This window comes from Xyrauchen texanus, chromosome 4 (assembly GCF_025860055.1).
Source record: "Xyrauchen texanus isolate HMW12.3.18 chromosome 4, RBS_HiC_50CHRs, whole genome shotgun sequence".
Taxonomy (NCBI): Eukaryota; Metazoa; Chordata; class Actinopteri; order Cypriniformes; family Catostomidae; genus Xyrauchen; species Xyrauchen texanus.
In genome coordinates, this window is record NC_068279.1 from 37,097,229 (window position 1) to 37,114,787 (window position 17,559).

At 36.0% G+C, this 17,559-nt stretch overlaps 1 protein-coding gene across 1 annotated transcript in view; it reads left to right on the forward strand.

The window, feature by feature from the left end:
• The first annotated feature begins 37 nt into the window (after window positions 1-37).
• Window positions 38-17,559, forward strand: part of LOC127643296 (DNA mismatch repair protein Msh3-like) — an 81,581-nt gene continuing 64,059 nt past the window's right edge. Inside the window, exons 1-8 of the mRNA XM_052125975.1 lie at window positions 38-355; window positions 526-628; window positions 1,055-1,296; window positions 1,721-1,918; window positions 2,718-2,834; window positions 2,982-3,099; window positions 3,215-3,351; window positions 4,900-5,066. Coding sequence (XP_051981935.1) covers window positions 194-355; window positions 526-628; window positions 1,055-1,296; window positions 1,721-1,918; window positions 2,718-2,834; window positions 2,982-3,099; window positions 3,215-3,351; window positions 4,900-5,066 — 1,244 coding nt within the window. The 5' untranslated portion in view covers window positions 38-193. The remainder of the gene's footprint in view (window positions 356-525; window positions 629-1,054; window positions 1,297-1,720; window positions 1,919-2,717; window positions 2,835-2,981; window positions 3,100-3,214; window positions 3,352-4,899; window positions 5,067-17,559) is intronic.

Genomic DNA, 17,559 nt, shown 5'->3' on the forward strand with positions numbered 1-17,559 from the left:
CAACAGTGATTTCGCGTGTGCAGCAGATGAGCAGAAATGGACACGTCACTCACGCGCCAACAGGATCAGTTGTAGTCTCTTCTAAAGAGAGATAGAGAGACTATTTTTAAACATTAGGTGTTTCTGATCTGGTTTCCAACAACCTATACATGTTGTGGTCCACGCGTTAATTTCCCTTGGGTAATGCTGTAAAATGTATGCAAATGCCAGAAATGTATCCACATCCAAATCCTCCAAGAAGTCCAGCAGTCAGACAACCATCAGCCGATTCTTCTCAAGTGCACGCGATACATCTCAACCAACGGATCTACCTAGGATTAACAGCCAGGACCGACGCCATAAGGGCAGAGGAAAGGTAATAGCCTCATTTGTAGGCCAGACACATATGTATAACTTTGTAAGAAGGAAGAACTCAGTCTTGTACTTTCTGCATGGCTTATAACGTATGCCCTCCACATCCTCATATCAGACATGCATGCAGCTTTTGCTGTTTAAGGTTTTTAGAACTGTGCCTTTGCATTTCAGAAGAGGTTATCTGATGGAGAAGCGTCCTCTGAAAAGCGACCCAAACTGTCACACGATGTGGAGGACGAGAGAGTTGAAGAATGCAATGTTAATCCCAAAACCTGTAAGAAGTAAAGCCAGTTTCTTCATTGTTAATTTGAATCTTTGTTGCTTTCAAGTAATTTCAGTGCAAGCTTAATTGTTGGAAATATCAGGCTATTTAAATTGCAAATTATATATATATATATATATATATATATATATATATATATATATATATATATATATATATATATATATATATATATATATAATTATTTTTAAGGGCATGGGTAATTCTGTAGGTCAAATACATTTTTGTTGTTCTCAGCTTTAAAATATTTCACCAGCTAAAATTGCTCTTTGTGAGTGCAGTCTCTATAAAATAATTTCTCTATGGCTGCAGAAGTAATTTCGAATGACTGCAGAAGTCATGGGTCATTCTTGCTATATAAATATTGTTTATATCAATATTTGTGGCTTAATTAGTTTTCATTCTGTATGTTAAAAGTAGGAAAGATGGTATCTAATAGAGCCAGTGTCAGCCATGCCACCCTGTCGAGGCTTAAAAATTTCAGCTGCCCAGTGGACCCGGAGAGCAGAGTTTCAGATCAGGGTACAAAGATAGAGGTCGAGCCATTTGACTTGGGAAAAGCTGACAGTTCTGCCAAACAACACCACAATGCAGTCAAGAAGAACACCCTGTCTGAGTCAGCGGAAGAGGTCAAAGAAGAGCCTCTTCAGTTTAAAAAGGTATGATTATTTACAAAGTGCAGTTTATATGTCAGACTTTGAAAGTGTATTCTTCCTCTTAAAGCTGAAGTGTGAAAAAAAAGATGACTGTTCATGCAGGTCTCCCCAAATAAGTCCCATATCTACCATTGATTAGGCAAGTCCTGCCCTAACCTCTTGCTATTGGTTGAGCCAATGTTGCTGTGTCTGGGCTAATTGGGATGCTCAGAGCCACTCAAGGCTTATTGGTGTCTCTTCGTATTATGCAGGGATGAGACAGTATACACCGAAAAATCACACACTTCGGCTTTAAAGATGCCGTAATAAAGTAATGAACTTCCTTGTTTGACTCCGTAACCAGAAACAAAGCTCAACAAATCATATTGCATACACAATTATTTTGCAGAATGGTTAACACAGTTGTTTTTACTATTTCTGTTCTCAGGAGTTTTCCTTCAGTCAGTTTGCTAAGAATACTGCAATCACAAAGAGTTCCCCAGAGTCTGCTGTTCCCAACAGGAAAACGAAGACCATTTACACTCCCCTAGAGGAACAGTACATGGAAATCAAAAAGCAACATATGGACACAGTGCTTTGCGTTGAGTGTGGCTACAAGTACAGGTTCTTTGGTAAGGATGCAGAGGTAAGAACTAGAACAGTCCATCACAACAATCAGACATTGGATGATGCATCAACTTATTAAAGAATAGTTCACCCAAAAATGAAAATTATCTCATCATTTACTTACCCTCATGCCATTCGAGATGTGTATGACTTTCTTTCATCTGCTGAACAAATGAAGATTTTTACATACAATGCAAGTGAATGGGTGCCAAACTTTTGAAGCTCAAAAAAAATCACATAAAAAGCATAAAAGTAATCCATACGACTCCAGTGGTTAAATCCATGTCTTCAGTAGTGATATGATAGGTGTGGGTGAGAAACCGATCACTTCCACATTTGTTTTATTGTATTTTTGGTGATTCACATTCCTCATGCATATCGCCCCCTACTTGGCAGGGAGAATAATTAATTAAATGTTATTTTGTTTCTCACCAACATCTGTCATATACATTTTGAATATATGAATTTAACTACTGGATTTGTATGGATTACTTTAATCCTCTCTTTATTCACTTTTTGAGTGTCAACATTTTGGCACCCATTTACTTGCATTGTATGGACCTACAGAGCTGCAATATTTTTCTAAAAATCATAATTTGCATTCTGCAGTAGAAAGTCAGTCATATACATATGGGATATCATGAAGAAGAGTAAATTATGAGAGAATTTTCATTTTTGGGTGAACTATTCCTTTAATGTAATTATAGATTTTTTTTAGATCACTTTGCTTTGAGATAATTATTTAGCTAAAACAGGATTTTCACTTTCCCTACAATTACTACTTATAATGCTGTCTCACTACATTTTATATCCTATAGATTGCAGCAAAGGAACTCAATATCACTTGTCATATGGACCATAACTTCATGACTGCCAGCATCCCCACTCATCGCTTGTTTGTGCATGTTCGGCGACTGGTTTCTCAGGGATATAAGGTAACTAATATCCTTTGATGGCAATATCTTAAAATGTATTGCAAATGGATCAGTAAATCTATCAACAATGCTGTTAACTGCTTGTATTTTTCATGTCTCAGTGATTTCAGTCATAGTAAACACTGCATGATTTCCCTCATTTCCTAGGTAGGTGTTGTGAAGCAGACAGAGACTTCAGCTATCAAGGCCTCCAGCACTAACAAGAGTTCTCTTTTCACACGACAACTAAGTGCACTTTACACCAAATCCACGCTTGTAGGAGAAGGTATTGCTTTCCTTTTTACTCGTTAGATTAATAATTGTTGCTGACTGATCAATTTTATCCCAATGTGTTATTACTTTGGTTGATCAGAAGTTGTTAGAATTCTTTTACTTCTCAGATGTGAATCCTCTTCTGAAGTTGGGAGATTTGGAGCAGGCTGAAGATGTGGTGCAAGACAGTGGCAACAACAACTATCTAATGTGTGTGAGCAAGAGTTTTGATAAACAGAGCAAGGAGATGACCATAGGCATGGTGGTAAGGAATCGTAGTGGTGGTTTGTACTGTTGATACTGTCAGTAAATTAAAGGAACCCACATATTTATAAGGTAACTTCAATGTTTGCAAACATAAAGGTATTTCTGATTCCTCCTAATAAAGGAACAGTTCACCCAAAAATGAAAATTCTCTCATTTACTCACCCTCATGCCATCTCAGATGTGTATGACTTTCATTCTTCAGCGGAACACAAACAAAAGATTTTTAGGAGAATTTCTCAGCTCTGTAGGTCCGTACAATGCAAGTGAATGGTGATCAGAACCCCAAAAATCACATAAAGTAGCCATCATTTTGACTCCAGTGTTTAAATCAATATTTTCAGAAGTGTGGGTGAGAAAGAGATCAAAATGTAAGTCCTTTTTTACTCTAAATCTCCACTTTCACTTTTACATCTGAAAGTCACATGTGGTGCCTGTTTAGTTTCACTTTCACATCTAAAAGTGAAAGATAAAGTGGAGATTTAGAGTAAAAAAGGACTTAAATATTTTTGTATTTCTCACCGACACCTATTATATCACTTCTGAAGATGAGGATTTAATCACGCATCATTTGGATTACTTTTATGTTTCATTTATGTGAATTTTGGAGCTTAAAAGTTCTGGTCACCATTCACTTGCATTGTATGAACCTACAGAGCTGATATATTCTTCTAAAAATCTTTTTTTGTGTTCAGAGGAAGAGTGGAAGTCATGCACATCTGGGATGGCATGAGGGTGAGTAAATTAGAGAATTTTCATTTTTGGGTGAACTAACCCTTTAACAGGGATGCTCAGTCCTGCATTTGGAGGTCTACCTTCCAGTGGAACTTAATTTCAAAATCTGTAAACCCCAGGAGACCAAGGTCTTTGAATTCCAAATGTTTTAGAGTTTCACAAATAAAGGCAGGTGTCGTAAAACAATCTGAAAAACTGCATTGATATGGATATCAAGCATAACTGAATTCCTTTGTCTGGGTGGAGATTTGCAGTTTGTTTTGAATCTACAAAAATAAATAAATAAAGTTTAATACTAGTGGTGGACCAAAATGGGGTTTTCAATGGTGATGATATCTGGAGAGCAGGGTAGATGAGAGCACAGACGTTTTTAACTAAAAAAGGTTTACTGAGGACCAAATCAGCACATGTTTTTGGAGTTAATAGTGTTGTCTTAAAGACTGCAGTAATGGCTGTTGAAAAGGGGACTTCACTCTCGTGGGTAAAAACAGAACTTTAGTTTTAAGGTTTTTGGAAGTATATTTGCTCAATTAAATGCCACCTTGGTGACCAAAAGCATCAATGTCTTTTAAACACAAAAATGTCTCAGTGATTGCAAACTTTTGAATGGTTGTTTAATATAGCCAATTCTAAGTCCAAAAATGGCTAAATATTCATAATTAGCCGAGATCTATATCCATTACTATTTAATACATAGTTTTCATACTCGTAGTATCACAAGTATCCTGAGTATATGCATGCATGTATATTACAATCATAATTTTCATTGGAAAAGAATAACTGAATGATGCGCTTTTTTCTCTTTTGATTTCAGGTGGTCCAGCCAAGCATAGGAGATGTAATGGTGGACTGTTTTAAAGATAGCGTGTCCCATTCAGAGTTGGAGTCCAGGGTGCTGAGAATCAAACCTGTAGAGATCCTGGTGTCTTCAGACCTCTCTGAGACGACTGAGAGGGTGTTACGCAATATTGCTCTGTCCAGGTAAAATGTCTGTGAGTGGAGAGTAGTTTTGTCCTCTGGAGATCTAAATGTGGTTAAAGGTTTGTGTGATGGTGCATTGTAGATGTTTTAGTTAATGGACTGATTTATTTAAACACTTATCTGATGATAGAAAATATTAGCCGTATCATTTTCAGTCAGGTCATGCATTTAAATACTTGTGAATAATTATTTAAAAAGCACTCATTTGAGTATGCAGTAATTTAGCAGATGTTTTATTTTTTTTTGACCTCTTAAACCCAGAGTGACCCAGTACTGGGCCCTCTGCCATGTGTTATATATCATTGCTCGCATACCTGGGAGCGCCCGCTCGCAAAACTGTTCTGGTGGATTTTAATAAATAAATAAAAATTTATTTTCTATCACCTTAATGCACATTTTTAACTAAGTTAGAAAGTTTATTCGCTTATCAAGCTTTTCCATTCAGGATTTCTTATGAGCGATTTCAAATTGTATAAAAATAGTTGAATGGAAACCCACCTATAGATGTGTCCGATTGTTCTCATTGGATCTCTAGAGCAGATATGGGCAATATATGGCCCACGGGACAGATCAGGCACTCCACATGGTTTAAATTGGCCCGCAGCTCATATATCGTAAAAGCGTTTTTTTTTTACAAAAATTAAAATTTTTATTATTGGATATTTCAGTTAACTTGCATTGGAACCTAACGTGTCTCCACAAGCGTTTACCATGCTTTTATTTATACTTGCGCAAATTGGAAATGTTCTGCCTAATGTTATACTTATTTAGTGCAATCTGGCAACCATGCACACAAGTGCGCTTTTTCTTCTCACTTTCCCCTTTGAACAAACTTGGCGATCTGTAGTACAATATTCTGCTCAAGGAAGAGTGTTATGTGGCTAATCTGTGTCCATTCTTGAGGCTGCTTGTGATGTTTGGTATTACTTTGCAGATAAACCTTCTCAGTGATTAAATTAAATATAAAAGTAGATCTCGGCATCATTGACACACGGAGGGGTAATCATTGACATGCGAGCAAAAGCAAGCCAGAGACGAATATTTAAATGTATTTTTTATTTGTGCAATTTAGAAATGTTGAAGTCCCTTCGCACCTGTATGTTAATCTAACTCCTGCAGTAATCATTTATCATATTCATGCAGTTGTGTTATTCACTTGTGTGATGAAAGTCAATCCATTGAGGAGACCCACATCATGACTTTTAACATGTAAACGGGTAAAGTTTTAGGAAAAAAATAAGTTAACTCGCACGCTTTGCGACAAACATTAAATGTTCTATACATTTATTTTGTTTTTTTATATTAAAACAGACCCCTGATGTAGAGATTGTTAAATTGAATAATAAATGAACAGGGAAGTAGAGATGATAAAATAAATGTATAAGCTCAGCCTTTATTCAGTTTTTTTTTAATGCCTGATAGAAAAATATTGCTCTACAAAGGTAGATACAATACTTTACGAAATTGCAGAATAGTCCCATTAGTCACAGATGCACTTCAGAAAATTGAGTACTCAACATTTTCTTGGCTTAAAAAATACAAAAAACAAATCAATGCAGAACACTGGATCTCAAAAGGAATACAATATGGACCCCCATGCGCTACTTAAAGCCCGATGTGGCCCCTTTACCAAATTAGTTGCTCACCCCTACTCTAGAGAGTGTCAGATTCCATATTGTGGACCAGAACTAGAGCGCACATACAGTACATATACTGCACACAAGAGGGCGCTCAATGCAAATCTTTTTGGAGTTATGGAATAAATGATAGAAAAAGAAGCTAAAGTGTACAAAATTTCATTTATATTTTTCAGTTATTCTGTTTTAATATTTAAGAAACACATGAATTTTAGTTTGGAGAGGTTATTTGGACACTTAAAAAAAAAAGTCCACCTTGGGAACCACAGTTCCATATGCTATACCTTTGAATTACTTTGTCCTATCAACAACACCAAAGTAAATTTTTTGACCATCCATTCTTATTGTCTAAAACTGAATAATAACTAAATAAAAGTGTATTTTTGGTGTTAATATATTGTCAGCAGTGTTGGGATCCAAATATATTTTCTTACATTTTGAAAGGTTTTCTAAAAATGGATACTATGCAATTGATATTCTTTGCAATAATGTTATATGCTCTTGCTTTTGGGTGTACCATTTTAGTGGAAATCCATCAAAATGGCTTCAGGGTGTAAGGGGTTAAAGAGATAGTTTAACCAAAAATGGTAATTCATCATTCGTCACCACCCAAGATGTGAATGACTGCAGAACACAGATGAAGATTTTTGGAAGAATATCTCAGCTCTGAAGGTCCATACAATGCAAGTGAATGGTTACCAGATCTTTGAAGCTAAAAAAAAGCAGACGAAGGCAACATAAAATTAATCCATACAACTCCAGTGGGGGAATCTAAGTAATCTTAAGCGATCAATTGGTTTTGGGTGAGAACAGAATTTTTTTTACGTTTTCACTATAAATCTTGACAGCAATCTCCTTGGCGATCATGATTTCAAGCTCTATTACACTTCCTTGCGCCATCTAGTGCTCTGTGCATTCGCCAAACACTAGGAAGTGTATTCAAGCTTGAAATAATAACTGTGCCTAGAGACTGTAATGGCAAGATGTACAGTGAAATGTAGAGTTATATTTTGGTCCGCTATCACCCAGAACCAACTGGAAGACATAGATTTAACCGTATGAATTACTTTAATGTTGCCTTTTATCTGCTTTTTGGAGCTTCAAAATTTGGTTGCCATTCACTTGCATTGAAATGACCTACAGAGCTGAAATATTCTTCTAAAAACCTTTTTTGTGTTCAGCAGAAGTGAATGAATAATAAGTTAATTTTCAACTTTGCCTTTAAAGCTTGTTATTAGTATCCACGGCCTGTCAGATAAGTTTGATTCAAAGGCCACGTCCACACGTATCCATTTTCAGCTTCCTAACGTCATTGTTTTCCAAAGGTAATATGGTAATAGAAAGTTATAGAAAGTCTATGTTTTCGGTGAAAATGCTGTTCCATAGTGGATGAGCTGTAAACATATACAATATATACAATGTGATTACAACTAAAAACATATTGGTGTGGATAGGACTGCACGATTATGACAAAATCATACTTTAATTGCGGATAATTTCCTTTCAAATTGTAATTGTGATTATTAATTTTGATTTTAGAATTTACATTAAATTACTTATTTTATTTGGGGCAGCTGCATGCCAATATCTTTATGTGGGCCATCCGTCAAAAAATAGCTGAGAACTGTGTTAATTAATTATTTTATTTGTTTGAAAAACAAAGAGTTTTTCCCATTTTTATATACACAGTAAAATTTATATATTGAGCATAATTTATATGTCTTGAGACTAATTTATTCGCCTTTGCATTCATTCACCCAAACGATCCCAAAATGTTTGTTAATAGAATGTTTTGGGACAATGGGAGAACACATAAACTGAATGCTGTAATAAAAACATTTCACAATTATATAACTGCGACCGCTGTAAAATGTATTAATTTTTTTATAATTGTGCTGCAAGTGTTAATGAGGCCTAAATAATGGATTGCTAGGAGCATCAAGTGCAACATTGAGAAACATGTGGTTACAAAAGATAGTCAGTAAATGACTATCTTTTAATGACTGACATCATATTTCCATATCATTGGGAGATTCAAAGGCATGATTTAATTAATTTTCACATCTTTGCTTTATACGTGATATGAATATAGGAAGATTTGGATCTATTTTTTTTATTATAAACATATCTGTGTATGTAAGTGATGTACAGGTTGACAGCACACTAAACTGCTTTAGGGCCCTTTGAAATCTGTATTATTTTCCAAAAACTGTTTTATTTATTTTTTTAATTTTCTCAATGCCCAATTCTCAATGCACACTTAAGTCCTCATGGTGGCGTAGAGACTCGACTCAAGCAGGGTTGCGGAGGACGAATCTCAGTTGCCTCTGCGTCTGAGACCATTAATCCTCGCATCTTATCATGTGGCTTGATGAGCGTGTGTGGAGCTTCATGCTATTCTCCACGGCATCCACGCACAACTCACCACGTGCCCCACCGAGAGCAAGCCACATTATAGCGACCAGGAGGAGGTTCCCCCATTTAACTCTACCCTCCCTAGCAACCGGCCAAATTGGTTGCTTAGGAGTCCTGGCTGGAGTCACTCAACATGCCCTGGATTCGAACTCATGACTCCAGGGGTGGCAGTCATCGTCTTTACTCACTGAGCTACCCAGGCTACCCCAAAACTGTCTAATCAAATGAATTCATAGAACTTGAATTTAATTTAAACAGAACAATTACTTTTCAACGTACCATTGCATTATTTTTATCAATAGAAGTGCTTTACAGATCCTCACATCAAATCCTCTTTTTCATCAAAAACAGTGAAGCACAGCAGAGCAACAGAGTACTAATGAAAGCATTTATTAAACCTTTTATTCTGTACAACAGCAATCTTGCTTGTGAGATATTGCATAAATATAATTGTTGATTTATTATTTATTTTGTATTATTATTAATAAATGTAATGAATACATTTACATTTATGCATTTGGCAGACACTTTTATCCAAAGCGACTTACAGTGCACTTATTACAGGGACAATCCCCTCGGAGCAACTTGGATTAAGTGTCTTGCTCAAGGACACAATGGTGGTGGCTGTGGCGATCGAACCAGCGAACTTCTGATTACCAGTTATGTGCCTGAGTCCACTACGCCACCACCACTCCGTATTATGTTGTACAGTACAGTAGTAATATATTTCTATTATAGTTTCTTCAATTTCACACACCTTGTTTAATTGAGCTTTTTTGTCAGAAAGCCAAACAAAGCACTGTTTCATTCTGTTGTTTTTGATGATGGCTTCACATCTCTGGATATGCTTTTCCCTATATATTATGATGTGCTTAGTGAACCACAAAAAGCTGTGATTTAAGTAGATGAATATATAGTTTGCATGTGCTGCGCACTTTAAGGTTAATAAGCATTCTGCTCTCTGTCATTTACACACAGGGAACACATGATGCTTATGATAGTGTTATCAGTGTATGAGCATCCGACTTCCCACATTTAATTTGACGCACTCCGCACATTCAGACTGTATATTTTTTTACATTAATCTAACTGGATTCTGCTTTTCCATCTGTGTTTTTCGCATCGTGAAAATCATAGGGTCTTATTGCTTACGTGACTACTTACAAATTAAATGACATGTTACAATGATGTGAGTCTTAAACTGTGGAGTAAAATCAGAGACGTTTGTATCTGTTCTCTTGGACAACAAGAAGTTATACAGTTCAATATTTAAGCATACAATTAATCATGGGCATTTATTTATTTGCCATGTTATTTACAGTAGATAAAAGAGAGAGTACAGGAAACTAGGTGAAGAGTGGTGGGAGGAGATTAGAAAATGATGTGAGCCAGCCAGACTCAAACTACCATATGAGCACCACAGCTAGGCCACAGTTACAACTTCAAATACTTTTTTACACCATTGACTGTAGATTCTTTGCATATTCTACACTACATAAAAAAACTGCTTCTGAATTGCTTTTTTTATTTGAAGGCCACAGAAGGATCCCTTAAAATGAGAAGAATTCCAAGTGGGCTTGCTGCAAGGCTGGCAGCATTTCCCATTCAGTTTGACTCAAGCTTCCTTTAAATCCCCAGTCTTACTCTGTTGGCTGTTTTAGTGCTTTTGGCCATATGGACAAAAGGTTGCTCAACAAAGCAAAGTAGAATGGATGGTATTCATTAGAGCTGAACTGGCGCTGGTGCTTCACTCCATTAAAGTGTCTGCATTAGTGTCCTGGCCACAGCTTTCATTGATAGTGGGTCATGCTTATTGGTCTCACATGGAGGCAAAACGCTTAAGGATGGCCCAGGGGAAAAAATTATTTCTGGTGGTATGGTATAATAGATGGAGATTGAATTCTTCCCCTATTACTCAATACCCTTTACTTATGAATTTTGCATGCAGATGTGAAGAATCCTACAAAAAAATATGAGCTGACCTTATCTGTGTGTGTATTCAAAACAGCTGATCATCTGCGTTAAATGACCTGACTCCCAACCATTTTTCTTTGAGTATGTCTTGAGCACAAGGAACTAGTTTGTTTCTCTACTGCTTCGTCCGAATATCCACACTTCCCTACCAATATTGCCTCTAAGCTGCATGCCTGCATGGCGGCACACCTCTCATCTTGCTCCCACGCAGATGGAAAAAAACGTAAAAGTTTGTGTAAGCACAAAAGTCAGATTTTTCATATGCACAAATAAAATTAGGACCTGCGTGTAGTTCCCTTAATAAATCCTAGCTAGCGGATGATTGTGTGTAGATGCACGTGAATCCTTCCCCACCCCATCTCCTCCCCAAAATAGCCATATATGGAGTGTACAACGCCTGTTTTTACTTTGCAAATCCTCATCTGCATACAATTACCATGTGGATTTCAACATCCAGACACGTGATTACTGCGTTTAATGGTACAAGAAACTGTATTATAAGAGTTAATACTGTAAATGTCACATGTGCCCAAAGGTTAGATGCTGCACCATTAAGAAACATTGTTTATTAAGCTATGAACTTGTTTTCAAAGAATATATCTTGAATATCCCTTGGCAACTTACTGAATGTTCCTTCTCTATGATGGCACGGGAATGTTCTCCATATGCAGCACATCCCAAATAATGATTACTTCTGTTTCAAGTGCTTAACTACATACTTTTTTATTCTAAATGTGAATTAAATGAAAATCATAGTTTATAATCAGTTCAGTTCATTATTTGTCCAGCTGGTGTTGGCATTTCACACACACCAGTATAAGAATGCATTCGCACATTCAAGAGTGTGACCGTGCACACAAATTTACGTTTTTATTTAAGTTTATTTGTATAAATCACAATATGTTCGTGGGAAATTGCTTGCGCACATTTCAATGCCCATTTTGTACGTACACAACGATTATACATCAGTCCCCTTTTCTCTACTTGCCATCTCACTGCGCACCACTACTGGGCTGGCTACAGAAGTGATAAGGTAAAGTAGGCATTGATGTGCCTTCAGATGCAAATATCTACCAAAGTATGACATCACAATGAGGAGAATCCAAAGTGACTTACAGTGCATTCAGGGTATATATTAGATCTGTTTGTTTGTTCCCTGGGAATCTAACCCATGCCCTTGGCGTTGTTAGTGCCATGCTCTACCAGTTGAGCTACAGGAACCTACAGGTTACAGCAAATGCACATTTTGCAGTGAAGAGGAAATTTTGAGTTCTGAAACTTTGTGTAAAAATATAGAATCTGTGCATAAGACCTTTGAGTGTAAATGCACAAGTGCCGGCTGGATAGATCTACAGCTGTCTAGGGATGGTTGGATCAGTCTTACAGTAGCAATACTTCTGATGCTGATGTTGTGTAGAGAATGTCGATTCTGACATAAAAATATAGATTCTTATGTTTTTTAAAAAATGTTTATTTTATAATTTATTCACAATGAAAATGTTTTGCATATAAGCTTCAAAGTGACAAAAGAAGTATGTATATTAGTACCGGTATACGTAAATACATGCTTTTACTATAGTAATGTTGTTTTAACCATGACCGTAGTAACCATGTTTTTGAAACCTGTAACCATGGTTTCACCTAGCGAAATATTGTGGTAACCATGGTTACTGCAATACCATAGTTAATGTGTTTTTAAGCAACTGAAAAAAGCACAAATTTCAAGGCATGTCAAAACTTCTCCAGGGCCCAAAACACCCTCAGACCCCAGAGGGTTATACTATGGTTTTTGCCATTGATATATAATATTGATACAATATAAAGATCAGTGGTTACTGTAGTAAAACCATGGTTCATTTTTGTAAGGAAAAACATGTAAAAACGACAAATGTAAAAACAAATAATAGTTACAAGAAAACACAAGAAAATAATAGTTGAAATTATACATTTTAATCACAAGAATTTGCACAAACATTTTTTTATTGAATAGAGGTATCGGTTTATCAAGTAGCCTTGATAATACTAGCATCGGATTGAAAATAAATGAAAAGTTATTGTCCATCCCTACTGCTGTCTGTTATGTTGTTAATATTAATCAAACAACAATATTGAAAAGAATGCCACTGACTGCTCTATGTATTTGTTATTGTTAGCCTGCTATGTTCTTAGTTTAGTCCTTAAGCTACTAATTTATTATGACAATTTACCTGAATAATTAAACATGAAGCAGTGTTTACTTAAGAAACACTAGGGCAACATACCATTTTTTTTATTTAACCCCGAAGGTCCTTCCGTGTCAGTTTTACACGTTTTACATTTTAACACTGATTTACATCAAGTGCACTTTAACTTTTAGGCCTAAACCTTCATGACATCCTCTACGGAGGTGATCTGAAACTGATAATGTAAAATTACTAAATGTATTTATTTTTTTTTTTAAACGGAAGTTATAAAAAACTAAATCAGTTTGACCTGGTTAGTATTAAGGCTTACAAGCAAGCTGCAAAACACTAGTACAGTTCCAAAAAGTACACTCGTACTCAATTGCGCACACACACACACACCGGTTTAAAGAGGGCTTACCCATCGTGTTGGTCTTCCTGCACTCTTAAAGTACAGGTGCTGTTCTTTGGAAATGTCTAGATATTTGGCGATAAACATAAATGTATATTGTTTCTATACTTGTAAACAACTGTACATATTTGCAACTGTAGTTTTATATTTTTCCATAGTTTTCAATTTGATTATTTCAGTTGCAGTGCTCGTAGGTCATTACCTCATGGAGGACATCTTGTACTTTTGTGTTTTTCTCAAACTTTTGAATAAATGTTTCACTCAAACTTTTGAATAAATGTTTCACTCAAAGTAGTTTGTAATTTTTTGATTGACATCGGAGCTGGCTGGTTTGAGTCATGTCTTTAAAATTTAATTTATAATAAATCCCTATTGTTAAAATCAATGTGAAAGTTACTTACGGCAGCTGAAAAAGTGGCTGTTCACTTTATTGACAACATCGTAGCCATGTTTGTAAAACCTTAGAAAATGGAAATGACAGCACTTGCTGGGGTTGTCTTGAGAATTCCCAGCAGGTTGCTCATTTTCCAAGGTGAGCTTATGTATGCGGAGACATTTTTAAAAGTTAGTGAGGCTAAGATTGCACAGGCCAATTAATGCTGCCTTTACAAGCTCCAAGCCTCATCTTTTGGGATATTCAGAAGCCCCTTTCGTTAAAGGATGTGTCTTTGGATCATAGGCTCAGCTTGGGCCTTTTATGATAGATTAATTATAGCTGAGTGCACACAGAACAAGAACTATGCGGTAATAAAGTGGTCATAATCATCAGTTGCTTGCTTTCAAGGGGATCTTTGCCTGTTTAAATGGCACACTGTATGCTTGCAAACGGAAGCTATCTGCAGAAACCTAATTAGTAGTGGCCAGAGTGCTGTCCCACATTTGGTACAGAGAAGGTCTGCTTATCTTCTCAGAGGAGCATGAAATGAGTTATGAGGAACAGATTAGGTTAAATCAGTGAAGGGCACATACTCCAAGCAGGAGTGATCCAGTTGGTCCATCCATGTCTTATGGTGGGTTTAAGTCATATCAGATTAGAATGATCGTATTTACGAGTTGAATGCACATGAATGCAACCACAAAGTAATCACCAGTAGGAAATGCACCAATAAGGATTAATTTAAGCAGACTTTAGAGCTAATCCAGGGTTTGTTGATCTAAGTTTTTTCATTTGAGTTGTGTTGCACCACTTATTTTTAAATAACGATTGGATTGACCAACTCCCCTCGTCAGCGGCACTATTGTGGCCAGATGCTTCCGACTGAAACGAGTAAATAACGATCACCTGTCATTTGTAACTGCTCTCGTTAAATGCCAAAATGACAATTTATTCTCCTAAAATAGCACACATGCGTCCCCGAGATGTCTGTTTTAGATCTTTTGACCTGGAAAGCATCACAATCTAATAAACACATGCTAAGCATCTTAAAAAGATCAGATTTATGAACAATCCAAATCTTAAACATCTCAAAGACATCTGCTAAATTCCTTTTATAGACATCTGAGAGGAAATGGATACGTCTAATATAAACTACTTATTGCAGATGAGCAAACAACGTAAAATAGATGTCTTCCAGATCAAAACATACACATCTAATAGACGTCTCTCACTCGCACACCAAATTTGAAAGCACATATTGTGGCCAACGGCCCTACGTTTCAGACATTATAAACATAAACAATATGATACAGGTCCCTCAGAGGGCTGACGGGACATCCACTGTTCGTTTACTTGTCATTCATGTTTAATTGTATGTCAGTTGTTTATTTAAACCACCTCAGCTGCAAGTTTGAAGTTAATCACTAACTGAGATTTAAATAAGAGTTTGAAGCGTTGGAGCAATAGGATTAAAGTTAATTCAGATTTATTGTGAAATTTAAATCGGGATCAAATCTATGGTTAAAATGTAACCCTGATTATTTTTTAAAGATTGGTGCAACAAAATTATCAGATAAATCTTGATTTAATCTTAATTTAAGATGAATCCTTACTAATGCAAACCACCATCTGTGTTATTTTCAAGTCCAGACTTTCTAAGTTTGGGGCATGTCAATTTAAGAATCCTTACGGTAGCAAATTCAAATATTGATTATAATAAGTTGTAATTGTGAATGTTGATGGTACAAGTACTTTGTATGGATTTTTTGTATTGTTGATAAAGAACCGCAGTAAGCCGATATAAATGCAGATTAACCTAATACAATTTAACAACAGCAAATCAGTTGAATTGATAAAGTGAAAGAAACACTTATTTTATGCAATATTAACTCAAATTTGCATTTGAGAAAAAAAGAAAAAACCTACAAAACAAAGTGCTGACTATAAATTGACAAATCTATTGGCAGATTTTGGAACCGACACAAGGGAAAGATATCATCTCTGTTACTCGGCCAAGGGAACACTGCTATCGGCCGGTAATCACAGAATGGACATATCAGCAGATTAATTCACCTGGCCTATATATCGGCCTATCACTAGTTATGTTTACTACAATTATGTAAGAAAACATATTTCATTTACTTGCAGGTTTCCCATGGTTATGGAAAACCTGTAAATATTAGGGAATTTTAAAATGGTGTTTTTCAAGGCCTGGAAAAGTCATGGAAATTGCTAAAATCTCAAGTCATGGAAAAGTCTGAAATTTCTATAAAGAAGTCAAACTTTCTTGCAAACCATAGTGATGCCCAATTAGTCAGTTAATTGTCCTTTTGTTATTTTCAATTAATCTGTCAAAAAACTTCACAAATTGGTCTTAAGGATTCAAAATTGCTCAATGTATTAATATTTTTTTTGCTTCCAAGTTTTTTTTATTTCATCTTTTGTGCTCGTAAGATTAACATTTCCGTGTTCAAGTCATTGAACATTTTAATGTATTTAGAGGACAAGCCTTAATTTTTCAAGCTTTTCTTCTTCTTATTATTATTCAGCCATGGGAGTCAATGGCAGCCCTATGAACCTTATGTAGGAAAATACTGAAATTTGACACTGATTGGGGACTATTCATGCATAGTCCCCATAGTAAATTTGGAACCCCTAGGACAAACTCTATAATGCCACCAATGGTTTAAAAATTCACTTTTCTTTTGCATGTATCTTTTGAATTGTTCAGTCTAAAAACAAAATAATTTTTGTATCTGATTACTCTCCTCCTGATTATCCCAAAATACCCCTTCCATTACAACGGCCATTACACAGTCCCACCAGGCTCACGTGTCACTTTTTCCTGATTTTTGCGGCCCAAAATGACTGAATATATTGTGGCTTTTCTCAAATTTTGAGACGCAGTTTGCAGCATTTTTTTAATAGGTTGTTTTGCTGTGAAAACGTGATTCATAATATTTGTCAGTTGATGGCGCTATTGTGCCATTGTTGAATTTGACAGCCACAGGAACAAACAATGCTGCTCTTTTGCTCTGTTTCGGTCTCAAAATTGTCTTTGCAGGGTGGGGTTTTGGACAGCGGGGGCGTGGTTAATTCAAAAGCTTCAGAAAGCTAAAATCGCTTAATGCACCTTTTAACATTTTCTGCTTCAGACAATGCTTTCTTAATGTAATAATTGCAACTGGCCAAATTATTGAATCCTCATTGTGTTTTTAGTTTACAGATTTATTGCACATCTGTTTTAAATTAGAGAAGTTTTCTTACTTCTCTAATTCATTAATGCCATTCAGTTGTTCAATGTGCACAAGATATTTGTGTTGGCACTCCTGGAAGTGTCACGTTTGCAGATCGGCTCTATATGCTGTAAAGATCAATCCATAATCGCGTACAATAAATTGGCTTTCAATACTGTTGTCATGATTAACACAGGCTAACGATTGGGGCAAACTCTGTCATGTGACACTACATTTTTCAAAGAGTTTATTCACTTGAGTTAAACTGAAAAATATCATGT